This window comes from Falco cherrug, chromosome 5, assembly GCF_023634085.1.
Source record: "Falco cherrug isolate bFalChe1 chromosome 5, bFalChe1.pri, whole genome shotgun sequence".
NCBI classification, from domain to species: Eukaryota; Metazoa; Chordata; class Aves; order Falconiformes; family Falconidae; genus Falco; species Falco cherrug.
The window spans coordinates 47,690,025-47,713,142 of record NC_073701.1 but is presented as its reverse complement, the minus strand read 5'-3'; the positions used below and the strand labels follow the sequence as shown (position 1 = coordinate 47,713,142).

General features: G+C 43.3%; 1 protein-coding gene across 1 annotated transcript in view; it reads right to left on the bottom strand.

Annotated features, from left to right (window-relative positions):
* The window catches only part of UTP20 (UTP20 small subunit processome component), a 65,033-nt gene that overhangs the window by 7,410 nt on the left and 34,505 nt on the right, over positions 1-23,118 (bottom strand). The window contains exons 30-55 of the mRNA XM_055710974.1: positions 22,433-22,659; positions 21,369-21,513; positions 20,857-20,944; positions 19,368-19,511; positions 18,718-18,768; positions 18,474-18,626; positions 17,305-17,460; positions 16,775-16,915; positions 15,736-15,873; positions 13,752-13,891; positions 13,194-13,273; positions 12,052-12,341; positions 11,421-11,560; positions 10,795-10,951; positions 9,886-9,984; positions 9,098-9,265; positions 8,246-8,412; positions 7,236-7,377; positions 6,865-6,981; positions 5,857-6,027; positions 4,952-5,080; positions 4,320-4,430; positions 3,488-3,567; positions 2,692-2,761; positions 1,467-1,649; positions 382-513 (exon numbers count right to left, since the gene is read on the bottom strand). Of these exons, the coding sequence (XP_055566949.1) occupies positions 382-513; positions 1,467-1,649; positions 2,692-2,761; positions 3,488-3,567; positions 4,320-4,430; positions 4,952-5,080; positions 5,857-6,027; positions 6,865-6,981; positions 7,236-7,377; positions 8,246-8,412; positions 9,098-9,265; positions 9,886-9,984; positions 10,795-10,951; positions 11,421-11,560; positions 12,052-12,341; positions 13,194-13,273; positions 13,752-13,891; positions 15,736-15,873; positions 16,775-16,915; positions 17,305-17,460; positions 18,474-18,626; positions 18,718-18,768; positions 19,368-19,511; positions 20,857-20,944; positions 21,369-21,513; positions 22,433-22,659 (3,619 nt within the window). The remainder of the gene's footprint in view (positions 1-381; positions 514-1,466; positions 1,650-2,691; positions 2,762-3,487; positions 3,568-4,319; positions 4,431-4,951; positions 5,081-5,856; positions 6,028-6,864; positions 6,982-7,235; positions 7,378-8,245; positions 8,413-9,097; positions 9,266-9,885; positions 9,985-10,794; positions 10,952-11,420; positions 11,561-12,051; positions 12,342-13,193; positions 13,274-13,751; positions 13,892-15,735; positions 15,874-16,774; positions 16,916-17,304; positions 17,461-18,473; positions 18,627-18,717; positions 18,769-19,367; positions 19,512-20,856; positions 20,945-21,368; positions 21,514-22,432; positions 22,660-23,118) is intronic.

Genomic DNA, 23,118 nt, shown 5'->3' with positions numbered 1-23,118 from the left:
GTCTTACTGGTAAAAAGCAGAAGTCTGAGACTTGAGGGCTGTCTTAAGGATCCCTTCCACCCACAGAGATCTTGATAGAGGCTGGGGCAAGGAGCAGTATCTCTGCTGGTTACACAGTATGGCTGCAGGCTTAGACCTAGTGGCTTTGCAAAGTTCTTTTACCCCTTGTGCTGTGACGCATGACATTAAATTTGGGCTTACAGATAAAAAATATGGTTCTAGGTCAGTAGTCCTCTTCAGAACGAATGTATGTGTTTTGTGTTTTTCCTCAGTCCCAAACAGTAGAGCCAACTGTTAAATCTCTCCTACAATTCTTTACTTTTTTCATTTCCTTAATTCTCTTTTTCCGAGCCTCTCTTTTCCAAGGGAAAAATTACTTACATCTTCAAATTTAATTGGGTTGATTTCTTTTTCAATCAAGGTGAGAACAGCTTCAAGCCGCCGTTCAAACATCACTCCGTCTACTTCAACGAACAAACCGCATGCCTGGGCAGCCAACCTCCTGTGGGAGCTCTGCCAACAGAAATAATAACACCCCTTGTTACTTCTTGATAATCAAATCCTGCAACTGCCACGTGCAGGAGCTTGGAGCCAGCCTGACTTTTGCCTATAGCAACAGCATCTGAAGAGAAGACGGTTTTCAGAGTACTACTGAGAAAGGACATGCTGCCAGTTAGGGACAAAAGCACCTGGCAGCACAAGTTACGCATGGGAACACACCCTAAACTGAATGCTGAGAAGCCTTTTCCATCCCAATTTCCACAGCTGCAAAGCTCTGGGGGCTACTTTGTACTCTGATTTTTTTTACAACACAACAGATGGCTCACAGCTATAAACCAGAACTGAGCACAACAGAGATGAAAAGGATGAAGTGTTGAAGAACACTTACTCCACTAGGGTAGAGGGACAGAACATGACTCCAGTGTGACAATAACGAAACACCCAGGCACCCAGATCAAAATGGAGATCTGCAAGACTAGGTTTGCCACCTTCCAGCTGCTGGCAACAGAATGAGGCAAGTCTGAGCTAAGGATAGCACAAAAAGCCAGTTACTGGGATCAGAAGTGCTTTAAGGAATTTGCTCAATACTTTAACCTGCGCGAAGACTACACTTGGTGAAATACCTGACCTAAAAGAGGAACTGTTAGAAAGCAGCACAATGCAGCTGGGAAGTCTGTTGGCTGACTGACCTACAGCATCAGCAGTTCCCTACATTTGTGCAGCTTTATGAAGCTATACCATTTCTTGCTCTTCTTATTACCAAGAGCTGTGGCACTAGGTACAGCTTTAAATTCCTTTTATTCTAAGCTTACACTTGCCCATACTCCTTTCATAAAATTACTAAGTCAGGTCCAGCTGAAGCCACCAGTCCACCAAACCTGTTACTAGGAATCTCTCACTTGCCTTAATTGTACCCAGCCCCCAAAGAGAGTTCAGACCTGGTCAGCAAAAAGACCAAAGAATACCTTCTTGCTGTGAAACCATTCTGTGACAAGCGAAAACATCAGATCTTGTTTTTCATTGTTTATCTTACTGAGGAGAGATTTACACGTCAAAGCCGCCATCTTTTTGCATTTGGCAGAGTCATCATTTATCATCATCATACAAAGAGAGAGAAAAAACAGCCCGCAGTATTTGTGAAGGAGATCCTAGAAAGGAACAACAATTAGTCAGCTGCAAGTCCCCCAAGTAACTTCTGGCATTTAAAGGGGAAAAGAAGGGCGTTTGTTACACTGCATGCAGGGACAATGTCAGCCCTGAGTGGGGTGCACATCAGGGTACGTCAGCTGAAAGGATGGGATGATCCAGTTGTTGGAACACACAGGGAATGCACAGCTGCCACAGCCCTGCTCTGACTCTGACTTGCTAACATGTCCCTGGGACAGCAACGTTGAGTGTCAGACCTTACAGGGTATTATCATGCCCAGCTCTCACTGAAACAGGCTTAAGCCCCTCAGCACTGCAGCAATCAGCCCAAAGGTCCCTCTCTCAAGATAGCAGCTCTTTGCTACTTAACAGAGAGGCCGCATCCAAGCTGAGATATTAAATCTAATCAGGCAGTGGTGAAGCACAGCTTACTGTGCAGAATTTCTCTTACTTCCTCCAAAATTCTTGCTTGGTTGCACTTCTCTCAGTCTCCTGAATGCTCAGTCAAGCTCCAGCTGCAGAGCTTCAAGGCAGCTTAGCATTCTGCATATGTTATCCTGCATAGATGCACTGTTATTCTTCAGCTTTCATTTTGATCCACCTCACTGACAACCCCTCCCTCTCCAGTCAGGCCAAGAAAACAGACACAGTACATCACACACCAGTTCAGTCAACAATATCTCTCAGGAATGTTGAGAAACCCCTCCAGTGAGAAAACTCTAGACCTCGCTTTCTATTCATACCCTTTTTCCTAAACTGGTTTGTGTTTCTTCCTGGCATAAATCACCATCAAGTTTATCCAACTCCAGCTGACGGAGCTTTATTTTACTTGCAGACTGAGCACATTAGATAAAGAAGTACTGCAAATTTTCCAGCCTATCATTTCTCTTTTGGAGCAAAGCCACGTTCTTTAGAGAACATTCTGCTCATGATAAGAGAGAAGAGGAACTACCAAGTGCTTCCAAAATAAACTGCTCTGAAAAAGCTGTTACCGCAAGCCACAGTAACTATTTGATGCTTGGAACACCAAGGGGTGCTCATTACCTGTGGGAACATGTCCAGGAGGTACGCAATCATCTCCAGTGCAGATTCCCTTCCAGTTTCATACTCGTACCTGTGAGGAAATGATTAACGGTTAGGGCTGGCTTAACACTCTAGAAAGCTACTAACAATTTACAAGAATGGCCAATGCTAGAAGTACACACTGATGAAGATCTTTCTATAACATCTACCAGACCTCGTCTGATACTCAGGAGCAGAGAAGCAGCAGGCCCATCAGCTCCAACTCTCAGAGAATGGGCACAGGGCAACAAACAGGCAAAAAGGGTGCCAGTCAACTTGAACCAGCATGGAGCTGGGAAACACAGTAAATTACTGTGACCTTGAGCAAGGGAGGGGTGCTGCTCAGAAGGAGGTTTCAGGCTCACTGCTCCTGCTGGATTGGTGCGGTTAGTAGCAACTGTGCCTGCAACTGCAGTGGCGACCACTGCCATGGGACAGCACTCATATAAATGCACCTTCCCCGATTCTTTCTGGGTTTTCCAGTTCAGCTGTTTCACAACCAGTGGAGCTGGTTAAGCACTAAGTACACAACAGAGCCTCTGCTTAACAACAGGTAAGAACAACAAAACCCCCTGTGAAACAGGGAGGAGAAAAAAGACTTGCTTTATCAAACAGCCCATCTATGAAAAAGGAAAGTGTTTCAGAGGTAGGAAAAATCATGACTTCAGCCACATGCTCTGCTCCTCATCAACAGCCCCTGGCACACAAGGTGGTCACCGAAGACATATTTAAGCAACAAAGCTCTGTTCTCCTAGCGATGTCAGGAATATCAACTCACTCCAGCTGTGCCAGCATGAAATCCAGATTGGGTTTCAGCTTGTCACCAAGGGGGTAGTCCAGAATATATTTTAAATAAATCTGGAAAGAAAAAACGACAACACAGAAGGGAGTTACAAGAAACACTCAGGAAAGATTGGGACGGTTAGTAGTTTATAGGAAGGTTATGAAGAAAATTTAGTGATGGAGCATCAAGTTTATGACAATCATCCCTTTCATCCCATTCCTATTACACAAGGGGCCAACAACCACTCACAAGCTCCGTGCCCGGAACAGGATCTGCAGCCATTTGACAACTGCCAGATCAGTCTTTACAGTATTACTGTGATTTGTGCAGGCTTCTGTTACAGAGAGATTCTGCATCCTCAAAATTCATCCTGTAACTATGGCAATGCACAGCTCCTGCTGCATCTGTATCCCAATGCTTGAAGAGAAGCAACCAATTCTGCCTTTTGGTTGCTTTTAGCTTGGAAAGAATGAGGAAGAGTGGGAAGGAATCATGGATTTATGGCAAATTCTCTTCCGCTGGGATTCAGAAAAGGGCAAGGCTCTTCGTTACATGGGCCTAAGAGACTCCAAAGGAGGGACTATGTCACTGCTGATGAGCAACTCTCTGAAGGTATGCCATGGCAAGCAGTCTGTGATTCTGCTATCACAAGAACTGAAGTCAGCCAGATAACAAGGGGAACAAGGATTAATAAGCATGGGAATTGGGGTTAGGGGTTCAGCAGGGCTAAGGCACATGTCTGTGAGCTGGGATGCCCACACTAAGCCTTCTAGCTCATTAGACACCTGTAAGTGAATTAAGACAAGAGATTTTCAATTTTACCAACCTGCCTGCACTGGACTCGCACCGGCTCACTCTGACCTGTGATGGCCAGCTGGGCAACCTTCTGCAGCACTTCATCAATTTCAGGGACAATCAGCTTCCTGGATAAAATGGCCTAAAAATGTTCAAAGCACAGCTGGAGTCATGTCATTTTGCTCACGCAGTGTGAGATGCAGTACCATAACCTGCGACTACACTGGTCTCAGGTGGTACATCAACACTGACTTTTTCAGATCTTCAAACGTAGCCAGAGCAACTTTAAAAACACAGGGGTGGTGGGAAAGGGGGTATGGGCAAAAAAGGGGTAGAAGGATTGCTTACAAATCCGCATTTGTTTTGTTTGAATGCCACAGAATACCTGATCTAATGATTAGGGATGTCAATTCTTCAGCAAAAACATCCTCAGATTCAAATACATCCTCATATATATGTGTATAAAACAGCTTCCCAAACAAGAGTGACTACAAGTCAAACAGGAAAGCTTTGCTGCTTCCCCCCACCCCCTAGGTAGCAGGGAGCCTTAACAGCATTCTGTGGCCTGATCCTGACGTGAGATTGTTCAGTCTTTCATCATAAGGCAGAATCACTGTCATTCCAGTGGCTCACAGAACCCATAGGCCTGCTGCACAGAAATACCTTGAGAAGACCAAAGGCAGTGGCTTGGCGTGATGAATCATAAATGTCTTCTTCAGCAAAGCCAAGCAACACTTGAAGCTGTTTGCTTGTTATCTGACTCTTCACGTTCTTCACAAGTATTGTTACACACTACAAAATCAAATTGCACATTGTCAATATACATGCAGTGCCATAAAATATAAGCCCACACTAAAGCCTGACTGTTTATACCACTTAGGTTTAGAAAGACAAACTGCTGCTCTGAAACATGCAGCTGACACTGTTCTCATCACATTTTGCTTTCAGCTGGCAATTTTGAGAGCAAATACACAAATTCAGACTAGTCCTCGAAACGACTGGGGATGCTCAGCCATGAACCATGATGCAGGAACACAGCCAAGAAGAGGGGGAAATTCCTCTGGCACTGGCATTCAGCATGAATTACTTTAACTTTCCCTTTTGATCATGAAGCTGTAATTAATCCAGCAATGCATTTACAAGACTTCTACAGGAAGACACTGCACACCTTAAGTGTAGTTATTACTACTATTAATTTCCTTCTTCCCTTGCCTCACATCGGCTGCCAGGGTTTACTCCAATGAATCATGTTAAAAGCAAGCTGTTCAAGAACAAAACCGACACCTCTCAAAAGACAGGGGGGTAACAAGATAATATTATACAGAAGAAAGAAGGCAAACATGCTTCTGTAAAGAAAATCAGATACAAGTTGTGTATTTTTTTGGCGGTAACCTTCTTTAAGTTTGCACTTGGGAAAGATCAGCAAGGCTACATTTCTCTCGCTACCTTGTGATCTCCAGACTACCTCTCCAGGGACAGCTGCAGGAGGTATCTGCAGTTGCAGGAGTCTCAGTCTACAAAGTTAATCCTGAAGAGAGAGGGGAAGAGCAGAGATGGGTCTGACTTACTTTGAAACAGCTCACGACCAGATGGAAATTCTGGCCTTTGGCTACTCCTGTCTTGGCAAATTCTTTCAGCAAGAGGAAAAGCTGCCTGATCAGTGCCTCCAGATTAGTACTGACAGAAGGCAAAGGGAACTTTAAAATCCATACCAAGGACTGCAGTGCACCAGTTATCACCTGTAAGAAAGATCCAAAGGACAGCACATGGGTACAATGACGCTGACAGAACACTTTTCTTACTGTTACAGACATGGTCAGGCTATCTGCAACTGTGGTAAAAGGCAATGAACTAACAAAAATAAAAAATTCTTTCAAACCATTCATATGTAATACAAAGGGTTTCTCAGTTCTAAAAACACTCTCTGCCAGTCCCTAATCCTCTGACTTTGATTTTACTAGGTAAAGACACTAAAACAGTTGATGATTCAGCAGATGGCAGGAATTCTTCCTAAAGCAGAGGCGCTTTCAAGGCACAGAAGTTGGTTCTACCAAAACCCCAGGTCACCTGAAAGCCATGATCCACCTATCTGACAGCATATGAGACGTGCCTTCCATTCCTGGGAAACTCAAGGTTTAAAAGATTCCTTCCTAGGCTCACTCAAACCCAAAGCAGCCCAAAAAGGAGGCTGCCTATGGTGCTGAGAATAAAGACATTGGAGTTAAATCAAAAGAAACCACAGTCATGACAACACTGCTCCCAGCAGCCACAGGACCTCATGAACCTCTTCATAGATAGCCCATGAAGTTGCCAAAGTCCTTGTATGAACATGCTCTACGAACACTAATCCATCCTTGAATCTACAGCATTAGGGGCAGAGCATTCAGTCTTCCATCAGCCACCATCCCTCCACCCCCTTAGGATAACATAACCTCAATCAACTTTATCTGCACACCTATGCAATGAGGTTTGAAAACTCTCTCTTCTCTTGCAGATCAAGTGAGGGATGACATTTGTGGGCAGGACCCTTCTTAGTAGTACAAAGAGAATAGACAGACTCCAGCTCAGAACTGTACCTTGACATCCATAGATTTCAAGCAGTCTATAAGCAGCTGAACAAAAGGGTCTAACATTTCCAAAACATGCTCCTCTGAAGAATTTACTTTGGATCTCTTCAGGCTCATGTGTAGCAACTGGCATAGAAAACACAGGATATTAATTTCAAATTCAGGCTGGGACTGAAATAACTTAAGTAAGGTCCCACATTATTTTAGGTTATAGTAGAATTTATGCCATATCCCATTCAAATATCTGCAAAAGGCCGAGAGGCACTGGAGTTACCACACACAAAATAAAGTTAAGGTAATGGCTGTGTTAACACCATATTATCCAGAATGCTCTTAACAAGAATTCTGACTACAAAGCTTTGTATTGAGTAGATCCTTACCCGAAGTCCTGAATCAACCAAGATATACATATTAGTCCTGCTGCTGACACGTGCTTTCTGCCCTCCTCTTGTGGGAGTGGGTTGGAGCAGCAGGCAGCTCTCTGGTTGCAGCCGAGGATCTGGAGGAGGGGCAACTGTTTTTCTGAAAAGCAATGTATGGCAAAGGAGAATATTCAGAGTTTAACCCTTTCCACAACGAGCTTGCTGTGGGGAATGAATAGAGCTGTACTGTGCTCGGCTGCTTCCCGCACAGCAAGCAAAAGCAGGTCACAACCTGAACAAAATGAAATAAAATGAACTTGAGAGCAGCATGACAGATGGAACTCTCAGACTTGAGAGCAAAGAAGATAACAAATGCATACTGATTTGCATAACATCCCCACTTTTTTCTTCTCAGTGGACAGACCAACCTTTCGAGTTCCTTCAAGCAAATCTATGTCCCGTCACTGCCCACTGCAATCCATTTATTGATACTTGCTTATAAAAACTGCTCCAAGAAGTCTGCAAACAGCTGTCAGATCCTAGAGCCGCGTAACAGGAAATGCAAGACACCCAGACCAAGCTCTGAGCAGCGACACCACCAGATAGAGAGGAAATCTGATGGCTCTCCCTGGCTTCTGCAAGAGCACCAAAGCCATAAAGTGACTGCCCAGTTTCTCTTATTCCTGACCTCATGAAAATGCCCAGGACCCCAAACACCTCTGCTTAGTAGTTTGCAGCTCACTTCTAAACACTGCCCCTTGTCCCTTCATCCAAACACTCAAATGCATATACCAGCTTACCAAACGGGGAAAAAGCCTGGCCGAAGGCCCTAAGCACTTGCAAAAGCAGACTCTCCGAGTTCAGCAAGTGTTCTGACTGCCCATAAAATTCAGTTACATTGAAAACAAAAGGCAAATGAAAGCAAGGAAACTCTCATACATTTGATTGGTTGGCTTTGAGAGCTGCCATTTCTGCAAGCAAACCTCCCAACCACTAACAGACTGTCTGGGTAACATCCTGGAACTCACTTGGCCTTCTCAGTGAGCAGAGGCAAATTTTCACAGATGAGACCATGACTGAGGAGGAGGAGGGATTCTGCGTTCATGTCGGAATTGAAGATCAGTCCCGCCATGATGTGACGCAGTGCCTCATGCGCTTTCCGGACTATCTTCAAGCTCATGGTGCTCTCCAGAATCTGCAAAGGCAATCAGGACAGTCAGCAGGGCAACATGAGGGCAATGATCCGCTATTTGCATTCAGAAATCATGGGAAAAGCCAGAGCAATTCCTCACTTGTCACATACTGCTGCAGGTTCCCAGCTCTCTCCATGAACAGTGTCCCATCGCCTCAGCTCTGCCCCAACATCCCTCCCTTTCTCTCCAGTCTCTTCCCCTATCACCACACCAGGACACTCCAGAGCTCATGAGTAAACCAGGGCTCCACTTCTGTGTGAGCTTTAACTCTAGTCCAAAACCTGCATCTCTGAAAAGGCAATTATTGCACATGGATGGACCCTGAATACATTTTGGTGACATCTCTTTCATGCAGAAGACACCAAACCACACAGAGCAGCCTTGCAGGACTTTGGAGCTCCAAAGAAAACAAGAGTTGGCAGAGAGAGATGGCATAAAGAACTCATAGGGGGATTTTTCTAGCAGGGGTTGAAAGCTTCCCAGAATGCCCCTCCCTGCCCTGGATACCAATAGTAAAGTATTATTTTACGAGCCAGATGCATGCTGCTTTCCGAAAGGAAAATGGGAAGCCAAAGCAGGATTATATAGATAATTTCACAGTAGCTACCTGAAGGCTCTAGTTTCTTTTAGACCATACAGAACTGAGAGTGCTCAGAGTTAAGACAGACTCTGGCTGACTTTTCTTACCTCTTTCAGTGGCAGAATAAGTTTTGTCACCTGGCTCTTCCCTATGAACTTTCCAAGAATTTCATAGGAATCGTAACTCTTGTTCTTGCGTGCTTCCATGACCTTGGAGACTATTCCCTTTACCTCCTTCTCTTCAGCTATATTCCCAAACAACTCTTGATTGAAAATCTTAGGAAATCAGGCAAGAGAAATGAATGAGAGGAGCAGAAAAGCAAAGCCAGGTTCGTCCAGTAGTAGCAAAACAACATTATTTTTCCACACACAGAGAAAAAACCAGTTCTCCAGTTTCCCACAAATCACGTCTCCCTTTCCTTTGCCAGCATAAAACACTCCAGTTTGAGCATACCAGGTGAGAATGCTGTTTTTACACCCCTCTGTGGTGTTGTGATACAAGGAGTAGTCACTGCAGTCTGACCAAGACATCCAAACAAATATACCCCATCTGGGGTGGCTAGCTGAGCTCCCGGGCTCCATGGACCACATTGACTAGATGTCTGTCGACTTGCTCAGCCATTTTTTAGAGTACAGGGAAACACAGTTAGGTATTTTAAACTTGAACCCATTCCCTGTCAGGATGCAGGGCTCAGAATACAGCCCCAGAGACACTTGGCTACTCTACAAGGGGTCTGCTGATGCCTCAGTAGAAAATGGTCTCCTTCCTTTGCAGTACACACAATCAGCCCTGTTTGCCACCAAGTCCAACACAAATCTACAGAAAGCCTTCTCCTCCCAGCACCTTCCCCAGATGCTTCACAATGCTCTTTCCTTCAATCTCAAATAGCTTTTACCTCAATCAGGATATCTAAGCAGGGGTCCAAATCACCAGCTCTGAGCCTGGTACTAAGGCCCTTCAGTAACAGGTTCACAGTGAAAGTCAGCACATGGAGCTAGAGAAAAAGAGAACAGATCATGTTTCCAAACCCCTGCATAGACCTCTTTGATAATACTGGATGGGGAGACTCCCATTGCAGAGACATCACAACACACACTGCACTTGATCTCTCATTATAGGGGAGGAAAGAAAAAAAAAAAGAAAAAAAACCAATCACTGGAAGGATGACAATCCATGTACTGGCAGCAGGAAGAAGACCTCCTGTCCCTCCACATACTGGCAAGAGAACTGGCATCTCCTCTTTCCCCTAGTGCTCTTACTGATATTTTTAGGCAGCGTTAATTGGTGCTTTCACTGTTACAGCAGCCAGAAGCTCACACTATGCCACTGTGGTAATTCACATAGAAAATTATTCTTATCTCCGCAAGGTGAGTTAATAGTCAGAGCCTTGGCTGTGGATCTAGGAAGTAAGACTTCAATTAGCATCACCACATCTGTGGTCTGTGCAAGTCTCTGTGGCAACTCACCTCAGATGATGCTTGGCCCTAATGACCTTACTGGAAAGATTTCCATTAATCTCACTGGAACCAGAAATGCATCCTTGACCTCCACACCTCAACTCTTCACTGGGAAAATGGAGATCCTCTCTTCTTCCCTGCTTCGACTCCACCTTCTTTGGGTACAGACTCTCATTTGACACTTGGCATAACAAAGACTGATGCAGGCAGTAGCAACAGTATTTAGTTGTATCAAGCTATTCTATCAGTGTAAAACAATTTCAGCAACACCTTCCCTTTGAATTCTCCTCCTAACACAAAAAAACCAAAACCTACAGAGAGCAGAAGAGGAAGAATTTCATCATTACCTGGTACCCGTGGACAAGAGTGGACCGCAGCTCTTTTAAGATGTATAGAAAGTACTGTACTCCCAACACTTCCATGATTTTAGTAAGGGTGTTACGGGCAATGTCCCGGATTTCCTGAAATCTGTTCCTCAGAAATGTGCAGACTTTCAGCAGGATACTAGAAACAGAGATAAGACAGCTTAGTTCACCCCCAAACAGAGCAGAACCAATTACTGCTAGCTAAGGAGGCTGCTTTTCAAGGCTGTTTCACAACCAGAGCTATACTCAAAACCAGCCTCACAGAAAGGCTTTAAAGTCATACATATACCTACTGTCCTTCAAGACATTTTACTGATTGTCCTTTATTCCTGTACATTATTCTTTCCCCACTCTGCCACCCCTACCTCTGCACCTTGTTTCACAGCTCTGCTCTTATCTAAGGATTTACGAAGTTCCTTTCAAACTTAGCTTTACAGAAGTCAAATGCTGACAGAGGGGAATATCGCTAGGAAAATCAGCTTCCAAAAGAAATATTTAGGGATGCCCTTCTTGGATTTAGCCTGGTACATTAACCACATCTTGAGAAAGGTGCTTGCACTCATTTTCAGCACAATGAACAGCATTTAAGGAGCTCCGACAGTATTTACCTTGGCAGGTTGGCTTCCATCACTTCTTGGGGAAGACACTGCATCATCCTGACCATGGCAAAAGCTAATGGAACACGCACTACCTCATCATCATTCACAACATTGGACTTCACGAGCTTGTGTTCCTCATCCCTCTTAACCTTTTTAAGAGAGCAAGACACAACGCACATTTAATATACATAAACAAATCCTGCTTTTTCTCAATGAACCTTAGAAGAGGCCAACAAGGCAAGCTGCTATCCTCTGCTGACTACAGGAAAAACCCAGAAAGCTAAAGGACAGGTGAGATGAAACCCTGCGTTTTCAATACAGAAGCTAAGTTGGGTGCTAGCAAGTGGCCGAGAACTTTTCAACAGGCTGCACAAAGTGAATTGTTTCACTTGTGTGATTCCAGCCAGTTCTCTGCAGGGAAGGAAAGACACCACACCCAGACTGACCAGAGGGTCTGTCAGTAATCCCCATGACACAACAAAGGGGATGAAGCCTCTTTTGTGCTTTCAGGTAATCTTTCTCCAGTTGTGTCTATTTTTTTTTTTAATGTGCTGCATTTACACTGGCTCTGAAGTAGCACCTCAACTTTTATAGTGGCAGCACAGGCCTGTATAAAACCCTTCCAATGCCAACTCCTCACCTTTGCAACAATACACCTGTGCAATTTAGGCAAGATGTTGACTGTAACTGTATCTTGAATGTGCTTGATCAGACACTCCAGCTCCTCTTTATTTTGGGGTAAAAAAGACACAGGTTTGGTCACTTGCTCAGCATCTTCAGGTGTCTCAGCTGCTTGCTCAGGTTCTGCCAGCTCCTCAGGGAGATTCTTCTCTTTCCTTTCCTCAGTCACCTCCTCTTCTCCTTCACTCTGCTCCAGCTCCATGCCTTCTTCATTCTCCACCACTGGCTCAAGTTCCATGGCAGCAGCTTCTGTCAGGTAATTGCCAAAAGCACAGGTAAATATAGAAGGCCACAAAACCTGTGCCCTTAAAATAGACTCTTGTGATTGCTTTGTTCTGGACAAAGCTCCTACCTATCATCAGCAACAGCAAAAATCAGTAAGCATCGGAGTTGTTTTACTGGGTAGAGAAGCTCTGGCATGCTGGTTTCTGATAATCACCCCTCAGGGCTAAGCTTAAAGCAAAGACTGGGTTATTCTTTGGCTAAACTCCATAGACGGCTTAGCAAAGGTCAATGTGCTTGAACCTTAGAGAACTGACATTTGCCAACATTTGAAAATTTCACAAGGCAAGAGGTACTGACAAGCACAGTTCTGAGATACCCTCCTCCTTCCTCAGAATATCCCAAAAGCCACAACATAGGTAACCACAATGGTGAAAAAGCCAAAGATATCACTTCTTCCCATGAGATGCCAAGGAACCAAGGTGAAGACATACAGCACCCTTTTCAGGCTGCAGACAACCATGAGAGCCGCCAACATCAAAGGACAAACCACTCAGATGTCTCAGCAGCCACATGGGTGGATGCAGACCTTGGAGAACCTCCCAGATTTGCATAAACCCATCCCTGTCTGTTTTGGCTTATGGAGGCCTGGGATGGAGAGGTAATGTAGAGATGGTTCCCTCCACCTCTCCTCACTTTGTCAACACAAAGGAGGACAGTCTGCATTGCTCCTGGGGAGACAAATGAAAACTAGCTTCCAGTGTGCATGTTTTAAAAAGCTGGGAGTAGCTGAGCTCGAGAGTAAACCACAAAATTTTGATTAGCTGCACTCTGAGCAGTCAGAGGTAGTGTTTCTACAATCAGGAGCACAAAGCTCACCTTGGCTGTCAATGGTCAGAAGCTGCTTTTCAAGCGTTTCATGGTCAAAATGAAAGGCTTCCAGCACTGTCTCTAACAAGCTGTGGGAAGAAAGCATGAAGATCAGCCCTTTGCACAAAAAGGGGAGGCTGCATAGACCAACACAACAGAATATCTTAAAAGCACTTTTTGGAAAACTTCAGACTCAGTAACACCTCAGCATAAGGTTTATCCTGAAATAACAACTGGTTGCTTTTCATTCTGTGACCTAGCTCACTATGAAACCTCCAGTGGTACTGGAGCAATAGAAGTGTCCCAGGAGCAGGGACAGTTTGAAAGAAGCAGAAGCTGCTAATGCTGGCACGCACTCAGTGAGACACAGTGTGAGAATGTAATGACTTGTTAATCCTCCTAGTTGCAGGCTGCAATGCCATGCTCACTTTAACTTGTAAGCCCACCTCAAAGTCGGCAATCCCTCATCCCAAGGAAGAGGCTAAAATCCACGTGACACTCAAGACACTGAATTTTGCCTCAGCAGTCTTTGCAGAGATATAAAGCACCATCACTCACAGTACCTACCTGACTCCAAGCTTCGGACTGATCTGTCCTGTTTGCAGGACATGGATGAAATGCTTTAAGTAGTACAAGTATGCTGACCATGAGAGATGTCGGCAGACAGCTCCAATAATTTCAACTGAGGCCGTTACCATATTTTCATGCTGCTCAAAAGACAGAAATTCAGTTGCTGTGAGCATTCATTATGAACATGTGTCTACACCATACTTTACTCAAAACAACAAAAGCCAGAAGTAATGTCTGTCTAGTGGGAATCCTTTGTATTCAGCTTAGATCTCCTCCCAGTCACCAGGTAAAACATAAAAATAAAAAAAATCACAGCTCAACAAGCAGATGTCCAGACCCACTTCCTCCAAATATTTCTGCACATACTTTATTTTTCTCATGTAACTAAATCTATGGGTTCATTTGCGTTAAGAACTAAAAACCAGTCAAGGTATCTAACCACAGACACACGGCACATTGCTGGGCTATGCTGATCAACTAGATATACACGTTGTTAACCCATTTCTGATGTGAAATAAGATGTGTTTGTTTCTTCACCCAGGTTTCAATCCATGCATTTTACCTCATGGGTCAAAGAGCGACTGCAGTCACTCTACTGATGGGCACAGTCTGTATGGCTGCAGGTGCTGGGTCCTGTGCTTAAGGTCTAACTGTTTCAGCCTCAGAAGAATTATTTCTGACAGTAAGCAAATTAGAAGTTTGCTTGGTCTGACATAAGCATCTCTGCTGTTCTCCTGATAGGGCGCAGGGAACTACAGAACTGTGGAACCTTGCTTTTCCATGTCACAAGTAGAAAGTCTATCCACACTGACATATGTCCTGGTTTCAGCTGGAATAGAGTTAGATTTCCTCTTAGCAGCTGGTGCAGTGCCATGTTTTGGATTTGGGGTGAGAACAGCGCCGATAGTACACTGATCTTTTTGGTTGTTGCTGGGTGATGTTCATACTAAGTCAAGGACTTTTCGGTTTCTTGGGCCCTGCCAGTGAGAGGGCTGGAGAGGCACAGGGAAACTGGGAGGGGACACAGCCAGGACAGACGACCTGAACTAGCCAAAGAGGTATTCCACACCATATGATGTCAGGCTGAGTACATAAACTGGGGGAAGAAGGAGGAAGGGGGCCACGTCCAGCATTATGGCGTTTGTCTTCCCGAGTAACCACTGTGTGTGCTGGAGCCCTGCTTCCCTGGGGATGGCCGAACACCTGCCTGCCCATGGGAAGTGCTGAATGAATTCCTTGTTTTGCTTTGCTTGCATGTGCAGCTTTTGCTTTACTTATTAAATTGTTCTTATCTCAGCTCCCAAGTTTTACATTCTTTTCCAATTCTCCTCCCCATCCCTCTGGGTGAGGGGGAGCGAGCAAGTGGCTGCATGGGGTTTGGTTGCCAGCCAGGGTTAAACCACAACATAGCAAGTAATTTCACTGCATATGTTTTCAATAAAATGTATGGAAAGTGACTAATAAAATGTCACCCTTCAAACTTAAATTACAAAGCTGCTAATGATGTCAGAGGTTTTCAGCTGTTTCCTGCAGTTCCCCTATAACTCCAAAGAAAACAGTATTTATTCCCACCTCAATTACCAGGCACAACCTATGTTCCCCACCACACACATTCTGCTGATGGACAGTAACTCATCTCACAACTGAACAGGAATAGGGCAGTTTGGAGGCAGAAGGGGAAAAGAATAATCAACTGATTACAAAAAATGCAAACAAACATAACCCCAAGTAAAAAAAACAAACAGAAAAATCCCAACCACCAAACAGTTGTTTGGTTAAAAGTTCCACCTCCAAGAAATAGGACAGGTTTAGCAGATATGATTGATCCCAGACTGCATCCGCACCTTCCAAACACTCCTTCTGCCACCAAAAGCAGCACAGCACTCTCGTCCACAAACCTATCAGCCTTTGAGGTGGTTAGTCTTAAGGAGAATGGTATATGAGAAAGGGTCAAATGAATGCATTCAATTTAAAAGCCTACCTTAAGCATTTTTTCATTAAAAATGGCAGTAGTAGCAAAAGGCATGACGTAGTTCTGCAGGGATTTAGAAGACAGCTCAAGCTTTTTTTCAGTGAGCTGCTTAGCTAGTTTCCTCAGAGCTCGTGCCCTCCTGTGGATCTGAGCCAAACATGAGAGACAGTGAATGAGGTGGTGCTTGAGTCACAGCTAACAAGAGGGAGCACATACATTCAGCAGTTCTGAAAATGCCTCTGTTTTAAGTAATGACATAAACATATTATGGTCACTTCCAAGGACAGGCCATGTCCTTTTCCTTCAGTCTCTGGGCTTTCACTAGCCTTTTGCCTCAATAAATATTCCAACTCAATGGCATATTTCACTGAGAATTCACAATCATATGACTATGCCATCTTCAGGTATAAGACAAGGGAGGCAACTGATACCAGATGAGAAGGCCTGATAAAATGACAAAGAAAAAATTTACACTCTCTATATAACTACATATTTAGCAAAGGCATTCTCTGATTGCACCTCTGGAAGTAGGAGAAACGTTTTATTGTCATACCACAAGAGAAAACCAGACACCAAGCTTTATGCAACATTTCTATTACAAAGGTCTGTGAACGAAAAGGGGCTGCAGAGCTTCCAAATGGAAAGGCAGGGAACAGGTCTTTTTGGTTTTTTTCTAGCCTGTTCCCTGCTGCTATGTCATTGTTGCTGACTATGGGCTGGGTCAGACAGGTTTTAATGTGGAGTTGCCTGCTCAAGACCATGAACAACCACTTAAAATGAAAGTAATTCTTTTAGCTAAATAAAGAAAAGGTAAAAAGCAGTACTGCGAAATCATAAACCCAAGAAATTTCTAGAGAAATATGACTTTGATTCACAATCACCCATGTGATGATGCCCACATCCCTTTTATTTAACAGCATCTCACGACACAGGTTCAATTTCTCTGTAAAGATGTCGCATAGATGCTTCAGAAGACATTACCCCACAGTAAAATACTTTTGCTCTGGCAGGGGGAGAGAGGCACTAGGGAATGCCTATTGCCTTTTACCTGCATGTGTTTCATATTCTCAAAGAAGTCCATGTCAGGATCATGGCGGTTGGTCAACTGGACCAAATCCCGGAACTCAGGATTTGCTGGGAACGTTTGAATGAGGCAGGAAAGCAATGATGTGTAGTCCTGCTGGATGCTCTGCAAACAGCAAGCAGTGAACATTTGGAAAGGTTGCTACACACTCCTCAGAACAGCACTGCTGTCATGTACAAGTGTTTCAGGCCAACGAGTCCTATACTTTGGTAACAGCAAATACACCTATATTTTGGACTGTATATAAATTAAAGTCTCCCCTCCAAAGAATGAGCTACAACTAAGAAAAGCTGAACAATGGCAAAGAAACACAAGACAGCTGAGTTCTATAACTTTTTAGATTTTTTAAGATTTCAAATGAAGGGTGAGCTCACAGAGGGTACCTGCACTTCTTATCTGAGCAAGGGACTTCAAGAACTCATCCATAAAATGTCTTATATACTCTGGTGTCCTGGAGACAGCTGGAGATGTGTAATCAGATAGCACCGTCTTACCTCAGTCTTACTCTTCAGCCCCCTTCTCACAGACTCCAGGAGAGTGTGCTGGATTAGCTCTTTGTACTCATTTTCTGTGTGGTCGATTTCTGCCAGTCGTTGGATAAAGCTGGTCAAACAAAGGCTCGCGTTGTCACTGAGAGCCATATCCCCTAGCTAAATGGATGAAAAAACAGTACCACATGAGTCTGGAGATGTACATGAGTCTGGATATGACACCTTTTTCACCCCAAAAGACCAGACTGAACAGTACCACCTAACTACAAGACAGACACTGAGGTGCTAGAGCACACTGAAAGAAGAGAAAGCTGGTGAAGGGACTAGAGAACCAGTCCTATCAGGAGCAGGTGAAGGAACTGGGGCTGTTTAGCCTGGAGAAAAGGCAGCTCAGGGGAGACCTTATCGCTCTCTAGAACTACCTGAAAGGAGGTTGTGAGTTGGGTGTTGGTCTCTTTTCCCAAGTAACAAGTGATAGGATAAAAGAAAATGGCCTGAAGTTGCATCAGGGGAGGTTTAGAGCGCATATTAGGAAAAATTTCTTCACTGAAAGGGTTATTAAGCACTGGAACAGGCTGCCCAGGGAAGTGGTTGAGTCAGCATCCCTGGGGATATTTGGAAGATTTGTGCAGACATGGCACTTAGGGACGCAGTTTAGGGGTGGACTTGGCAGCGTTAGGTTAATGGCTGGAACTCATCTGAAAGGTCTTTTTCAACCTAGATGACTCTATCATAACAAACCCCACTAATTCTTGAGATCATTCCTGCAGAAGTTCCAGTCCTGAATTAATGCCCACCCTTCCAATTAGGAAAAATCTGTCTCGATTTACCGGAAGGCCCAAACAACCAGAACACACTGCAACAAAAAGAAAAACAGACTTTCAGGACTATAAAATACCTTTCATACAGTACAAATTCACTGACCAGTTCCAGGGCTCACTGACAGAAAGGTGCACTGCACTTGGGTGAGCCTTCTTGCTGCACTGTATTTACCCTTCTGGGTACACAGATGAAAAGGTAAGCAGACAAAACTTAAAAACAGGTGTTTGTAGGAAGACTCAAATATGCTCTTTGAACATTTCACAGTGTCAAAGAATAGCCAATGGAAACAATTTGACAGATTCATCATGGACGCATGGTACACAAAGCAAAAGAAGGAACATTCAGCCAACCTGGATGGTATAAAAGCAGTTGTGCATAACAGGGATGAGGAAGTCAATATCCACGGCTTTCATTTCCTTGATGCGGGCTGTGATTGACTGAAATGCTGACAGACGTACATCAAAGTCGATATCATCAAGATGTCGTTGATCAAAGGCATTCAGCTAAGAGAGAGCAACAAGTTCTTCATGAAAAAGGTCACAAACTTGACAATACAATGTTAGGGGGAAAACTGAGCAAAGAAACTGCACATACCTTAACAACGTCGGTAATATACTTCAATTCACTGTCCAAATCAGATAAAGTCTAAAAAGAAACGTAAAAGAAAATAGTTTACCTGTTACAGTTGCTAAAAATTTGGACAACTCATGACTTTACCACTTGAGACAAAAAATAAAGAAAACAGCAGCATCGATTTTTCTATGTTAGAAGCTGAATAAGAGCCATTCTTCTGTAAGCTGGAAGTTCCTTAGTTTCTAAATACCTACATTAAGTGTTCCCTGGGTTTTCCTGCTGAAAAAATTATGTAAGTCACTTCAAGGAAGTAACAAACGGCCTGACTACTGTAAATCTGTGAGGGAAGAATACAAATAAAAATAATCTTCAGGACACTGAAAATCATTCTTACTTCATAAAGATACAGGGTTCATTACGGATGAAGTGTGCTTTATTTGGCTTTTCCAACACAAAAGAATCCTGGTGATGCTCCCATCAACCAGGCTGTAAGCCAGAATTTTTACAAATCTTTGTGCAGCTCATTAATTTCTATCATATACAATTTTGTTACTTTCACTTAATGGATTATGTAGATTGGAAAGGTTTTTAAGCTTATGTACAACAAAGACAAATATTGCTATTTATTTTGATCAAGAACAGTACAAGAATGACACATAAAAACGCAATACCTGAAATACCAAGCACAACTTATGTCGAGACAGTTTGTTCTGAATGACAGAAAAAAGCTTTGCCAGTGGTTTGAGAAAGCTTGTAGGGTTTGCACAATGCTTCAGCAAGTTCTGCACTGTCTCCAGAATATCAATCTCTGTACCCTGAAAGAGACAGATAACTAACTGTCAATAAACACTGAAACATCACAAGATTATTTCATTTCCTTGGCAAATATTTCAAGACACAGAGTGAACTTAGCCACTTTGCTATATTTTATTCAGATCACAGATACTGAATGAGAACAAAGAATTAGGAGGACACACTCAATGCAACACCAAATCTCTCAGAAGCAGTTGCAACCTTTCAATTAGACACAAGCATTGTGTTAGAGTGCCACCATGATAAAGACCTCTTTTTTGTGTCTTTCCTCAAATGACTCAAAGGTCAAGAGAACTAAGAGCTTTAAAAAGTAAACTTTCTTTAAGCTGTGAAATGAACATTAACAGCACCATATGCTTGCATGACCTCTCTGAACAGAAATGATTCACATATTTATAAACCAAGAATCCTCTGTGAACAATTAAATGACCACTTCCAAAGCAGAAGCTACAGGTTGCTGCCTAGCAGTTCTTTCTACAAACCTAAAATCTCTCATTGAGCAACACTGTGTCTTTTAAGAAAAAGATGACCCAAGCCTTGACCCAAGGATTCAGGCAATCAAGCTCAATAATCAATAGTTGGGGACAACGAGGACTATATTTCTGAAAACAAGGTATGGCAGCAAGGGAGACTCAGACAAAATAGTCTACTGATATCTTCAGCGCTTGATATATTTAACAGTTTACAAAAACCTAAGCCATGGAGACCTCTGCTTCAACTGCAGCCCATATGCTTTGCATGCCTAAGGAATTTAGGATTTTAGGGATGTTTCAGTTCTGAGATACATTTCTGTACCCACAGGTGGATTCCTTAAGAGTCAAAGAAGAACAGGTGGAAGCGGGAGATATGGGAGCATGTTGACAGTACTGTGTAACATTTGCCTTTCATCCTGCAATAGACCTATGTGGCACTGCCCACTGCACAGCATATACTACATACTCAACCATATGTATTTATATCGCTGTCCAGATGCTGTGCCTTTGGATTTGGCATGCATAAAATTCACAGTGAAGAAAAGCACTTATTTCAAACACCGCAAGGAATTTGGTGGATTGTCTACAGTGGCAAAGGAGGTAAATACTAAATAAAAACTTCTGCAGACCTTCCCCAAGAAAACGGGGAACAGAGTCAGCCTGGACACTGGCATCCCTTCATGGTATCCAGTGATTCATATGCATTAACACATAATGGCACAGAGTTCTGAGCAGACTACAAACACATGAAGTCTTGATTTTAGGCTAGTCATAAGAAATGGCATGTAATCAATAGGACTTTTAACATAAACAAATATACTTTATTAAAAGAAAAACATACGTTTAATAGCAGGGGTAAGTAATTTCTACCTACCTGCTCCATGTTACTCTGATAAAGGAAGGGGAGGAGAAGGCTCACAAGCACTGAATTCTGACTCTTTTCTTGTATAAATTTGCTGATCCTGCACAATGAGACAAGATAATTTACTACTTTATATCAATCCAGTCAAAAGTATAGAGCAAAGAATGACTCAGCACTAGTGCTTTGTCAGCCCATCCAGACTAATGGAGTGTACCAACTAAAATCATGGTATCAGCTCAAGTATTCAGTTCCACATGACTGCAGGCATTTCTGTACCTTTTCGTACCCCCAAGAGGCACTGGTTTGATTACCAGCAACAGAAACAACCAGAATCAATTTCTGAAAACTGTTCACTTCAGTCACCAGCAACCTGCAAGGTCAATGACAGACCCAGGTGTTTTCAACTGTTCTAAATTTAAACTCTTTGAGACAATGTTTTTTAATTTGGAACCTATTACAAAAAGCCTCTTTTTTCCTTCCTCCTTCCAATATTTAACTGTTTTGAGCTCCTAAGAACCACTTACTTGGAAAGTATACTCAGCTCTTTGCTGACTTGAGCTCTGTACTTCTTCTTTTTCACCTTCTCCACATTCAACATTGTTTTGCTGAAGTACTGAAGTATGGCAGGAACATGAGGCAGAACCAAGCGGCAACCCAGGCTGAGGGTCTCTGTAAGGGATACAACAGTTAGCAACACCAAAGTCTGTGCTACAAGCAACAGAAGGGAGATCCAATGGGAAAATACAGACAAAGGTTTCATCAGAGGAAAAAAAAGTAACAGGAGCTATGAATATGAAAGGCAGCCCAGCACTTGCTGAGACCAAGTCAAACACATCTGAGCTGGGACCAAAGAAAGCACACACGGAGAATAAAATCCTCACAAATTTCAGTAACAGCCCTGGTAAGTATGGGCTTATCAAAAGGTACCAATGGTGTTCCTCCAAGGTAGCACAGTGGCTGGAGCATTTATAGATGTAGTTTTCTCTATTCTACCACTGACCTCTTGTCCAAATCCAAGCTGCCATAACAAAGGCACAGCGATAAGTGCTCTCCCTTCTACTACCTTTGAGTGTTACAGGTGAAAGATGGCTTCACAGCATCAAACACAGGGTGCTTCCTGTCTACTACCACTCAAAGGTAAAAGGAATCGATGGAAGGTCTTTCTTGTCAGGGACCACACTCTAAACATCAAAGTGATACACAACCACATGCATATGGGGAGTGGGTCTTTATATAAAACTTGATGTCAGGCTCAAAGTGAAGTTAGCAATGCAGTTCTTGAGGTTATATCAGTCAAAGCTTCACAGACAAAGCAGATCGACAACACAACCATTTTCCTTCTTCATATGGAATTTCTCCATACTCAAGACCCTGACACTTAAATGTGGCTCTCACCTGTCATTAGAAAAGCACGTCCTTACAGTTCTTGAGCATGTCAAGACAAATTTGTACACTGATGTTTCCAACTCCACTGGGAGGTCTCCTTCCCCCATATTTTCAGCCAGCACAAAGACAACCTCATCACAGTAATCTAACACCTCCTTCCAAAGCACCCAGCAGGTCTCTCATGACCCTTATGCAGGCATACCTTCTGTCACATCTCTAGTGACCATGACAACACAGTCAGTCACACTCAAACTGGAAACCTGCTCCGTGGGTTCAAAATCTGGGCTGTTGAGAAGGCTATCAGCTACGTCCATCACAAGACTGGATGTGGCCTCAGACAGATTCTTGGCTGACAGCACAGCAAACACATTTGACAGTATATCGCACTCTGGGTGATCTGGCTGCTGCTTGGCCAGCAAGGGGAAGTACCTGGAAGATTATAGAAACAGCTGGCTGAAAATTGTATATTCAGAACTTTATAATTCCTTTCTGCAAAAAGTCACATAAAACGATTGTTTTCTACTTCAAACAAGGAAAAAGCACAGCAAATCACAGAACGACAGCGTCATGAAAAACAATGAATGGCAGTTGAGAGGTCACAGAGTTCCTTTCCTTGCTTCAAGACAGCATCATCTAAACCTAATTTCTACATAGATGCTTGTCCAAGTCTCCTGTTAGTCTGCTCTTGAACTACTGATCCAATACCATTTTTTACAGAAGTTTGTATACAAAGTTCTTCACACCTACAAATTACGTCTTAAAAAAGATACTGGATACTTTAGCAAAGGAAAAGCAGCGAGTCTGTGGAAGAGGCAAAAAGGACAGCTGAGCTGGAACTTTTCAGTGTGTCTGTATCAAAAAATGCTCTCTTACAACTTTCAGTATCAG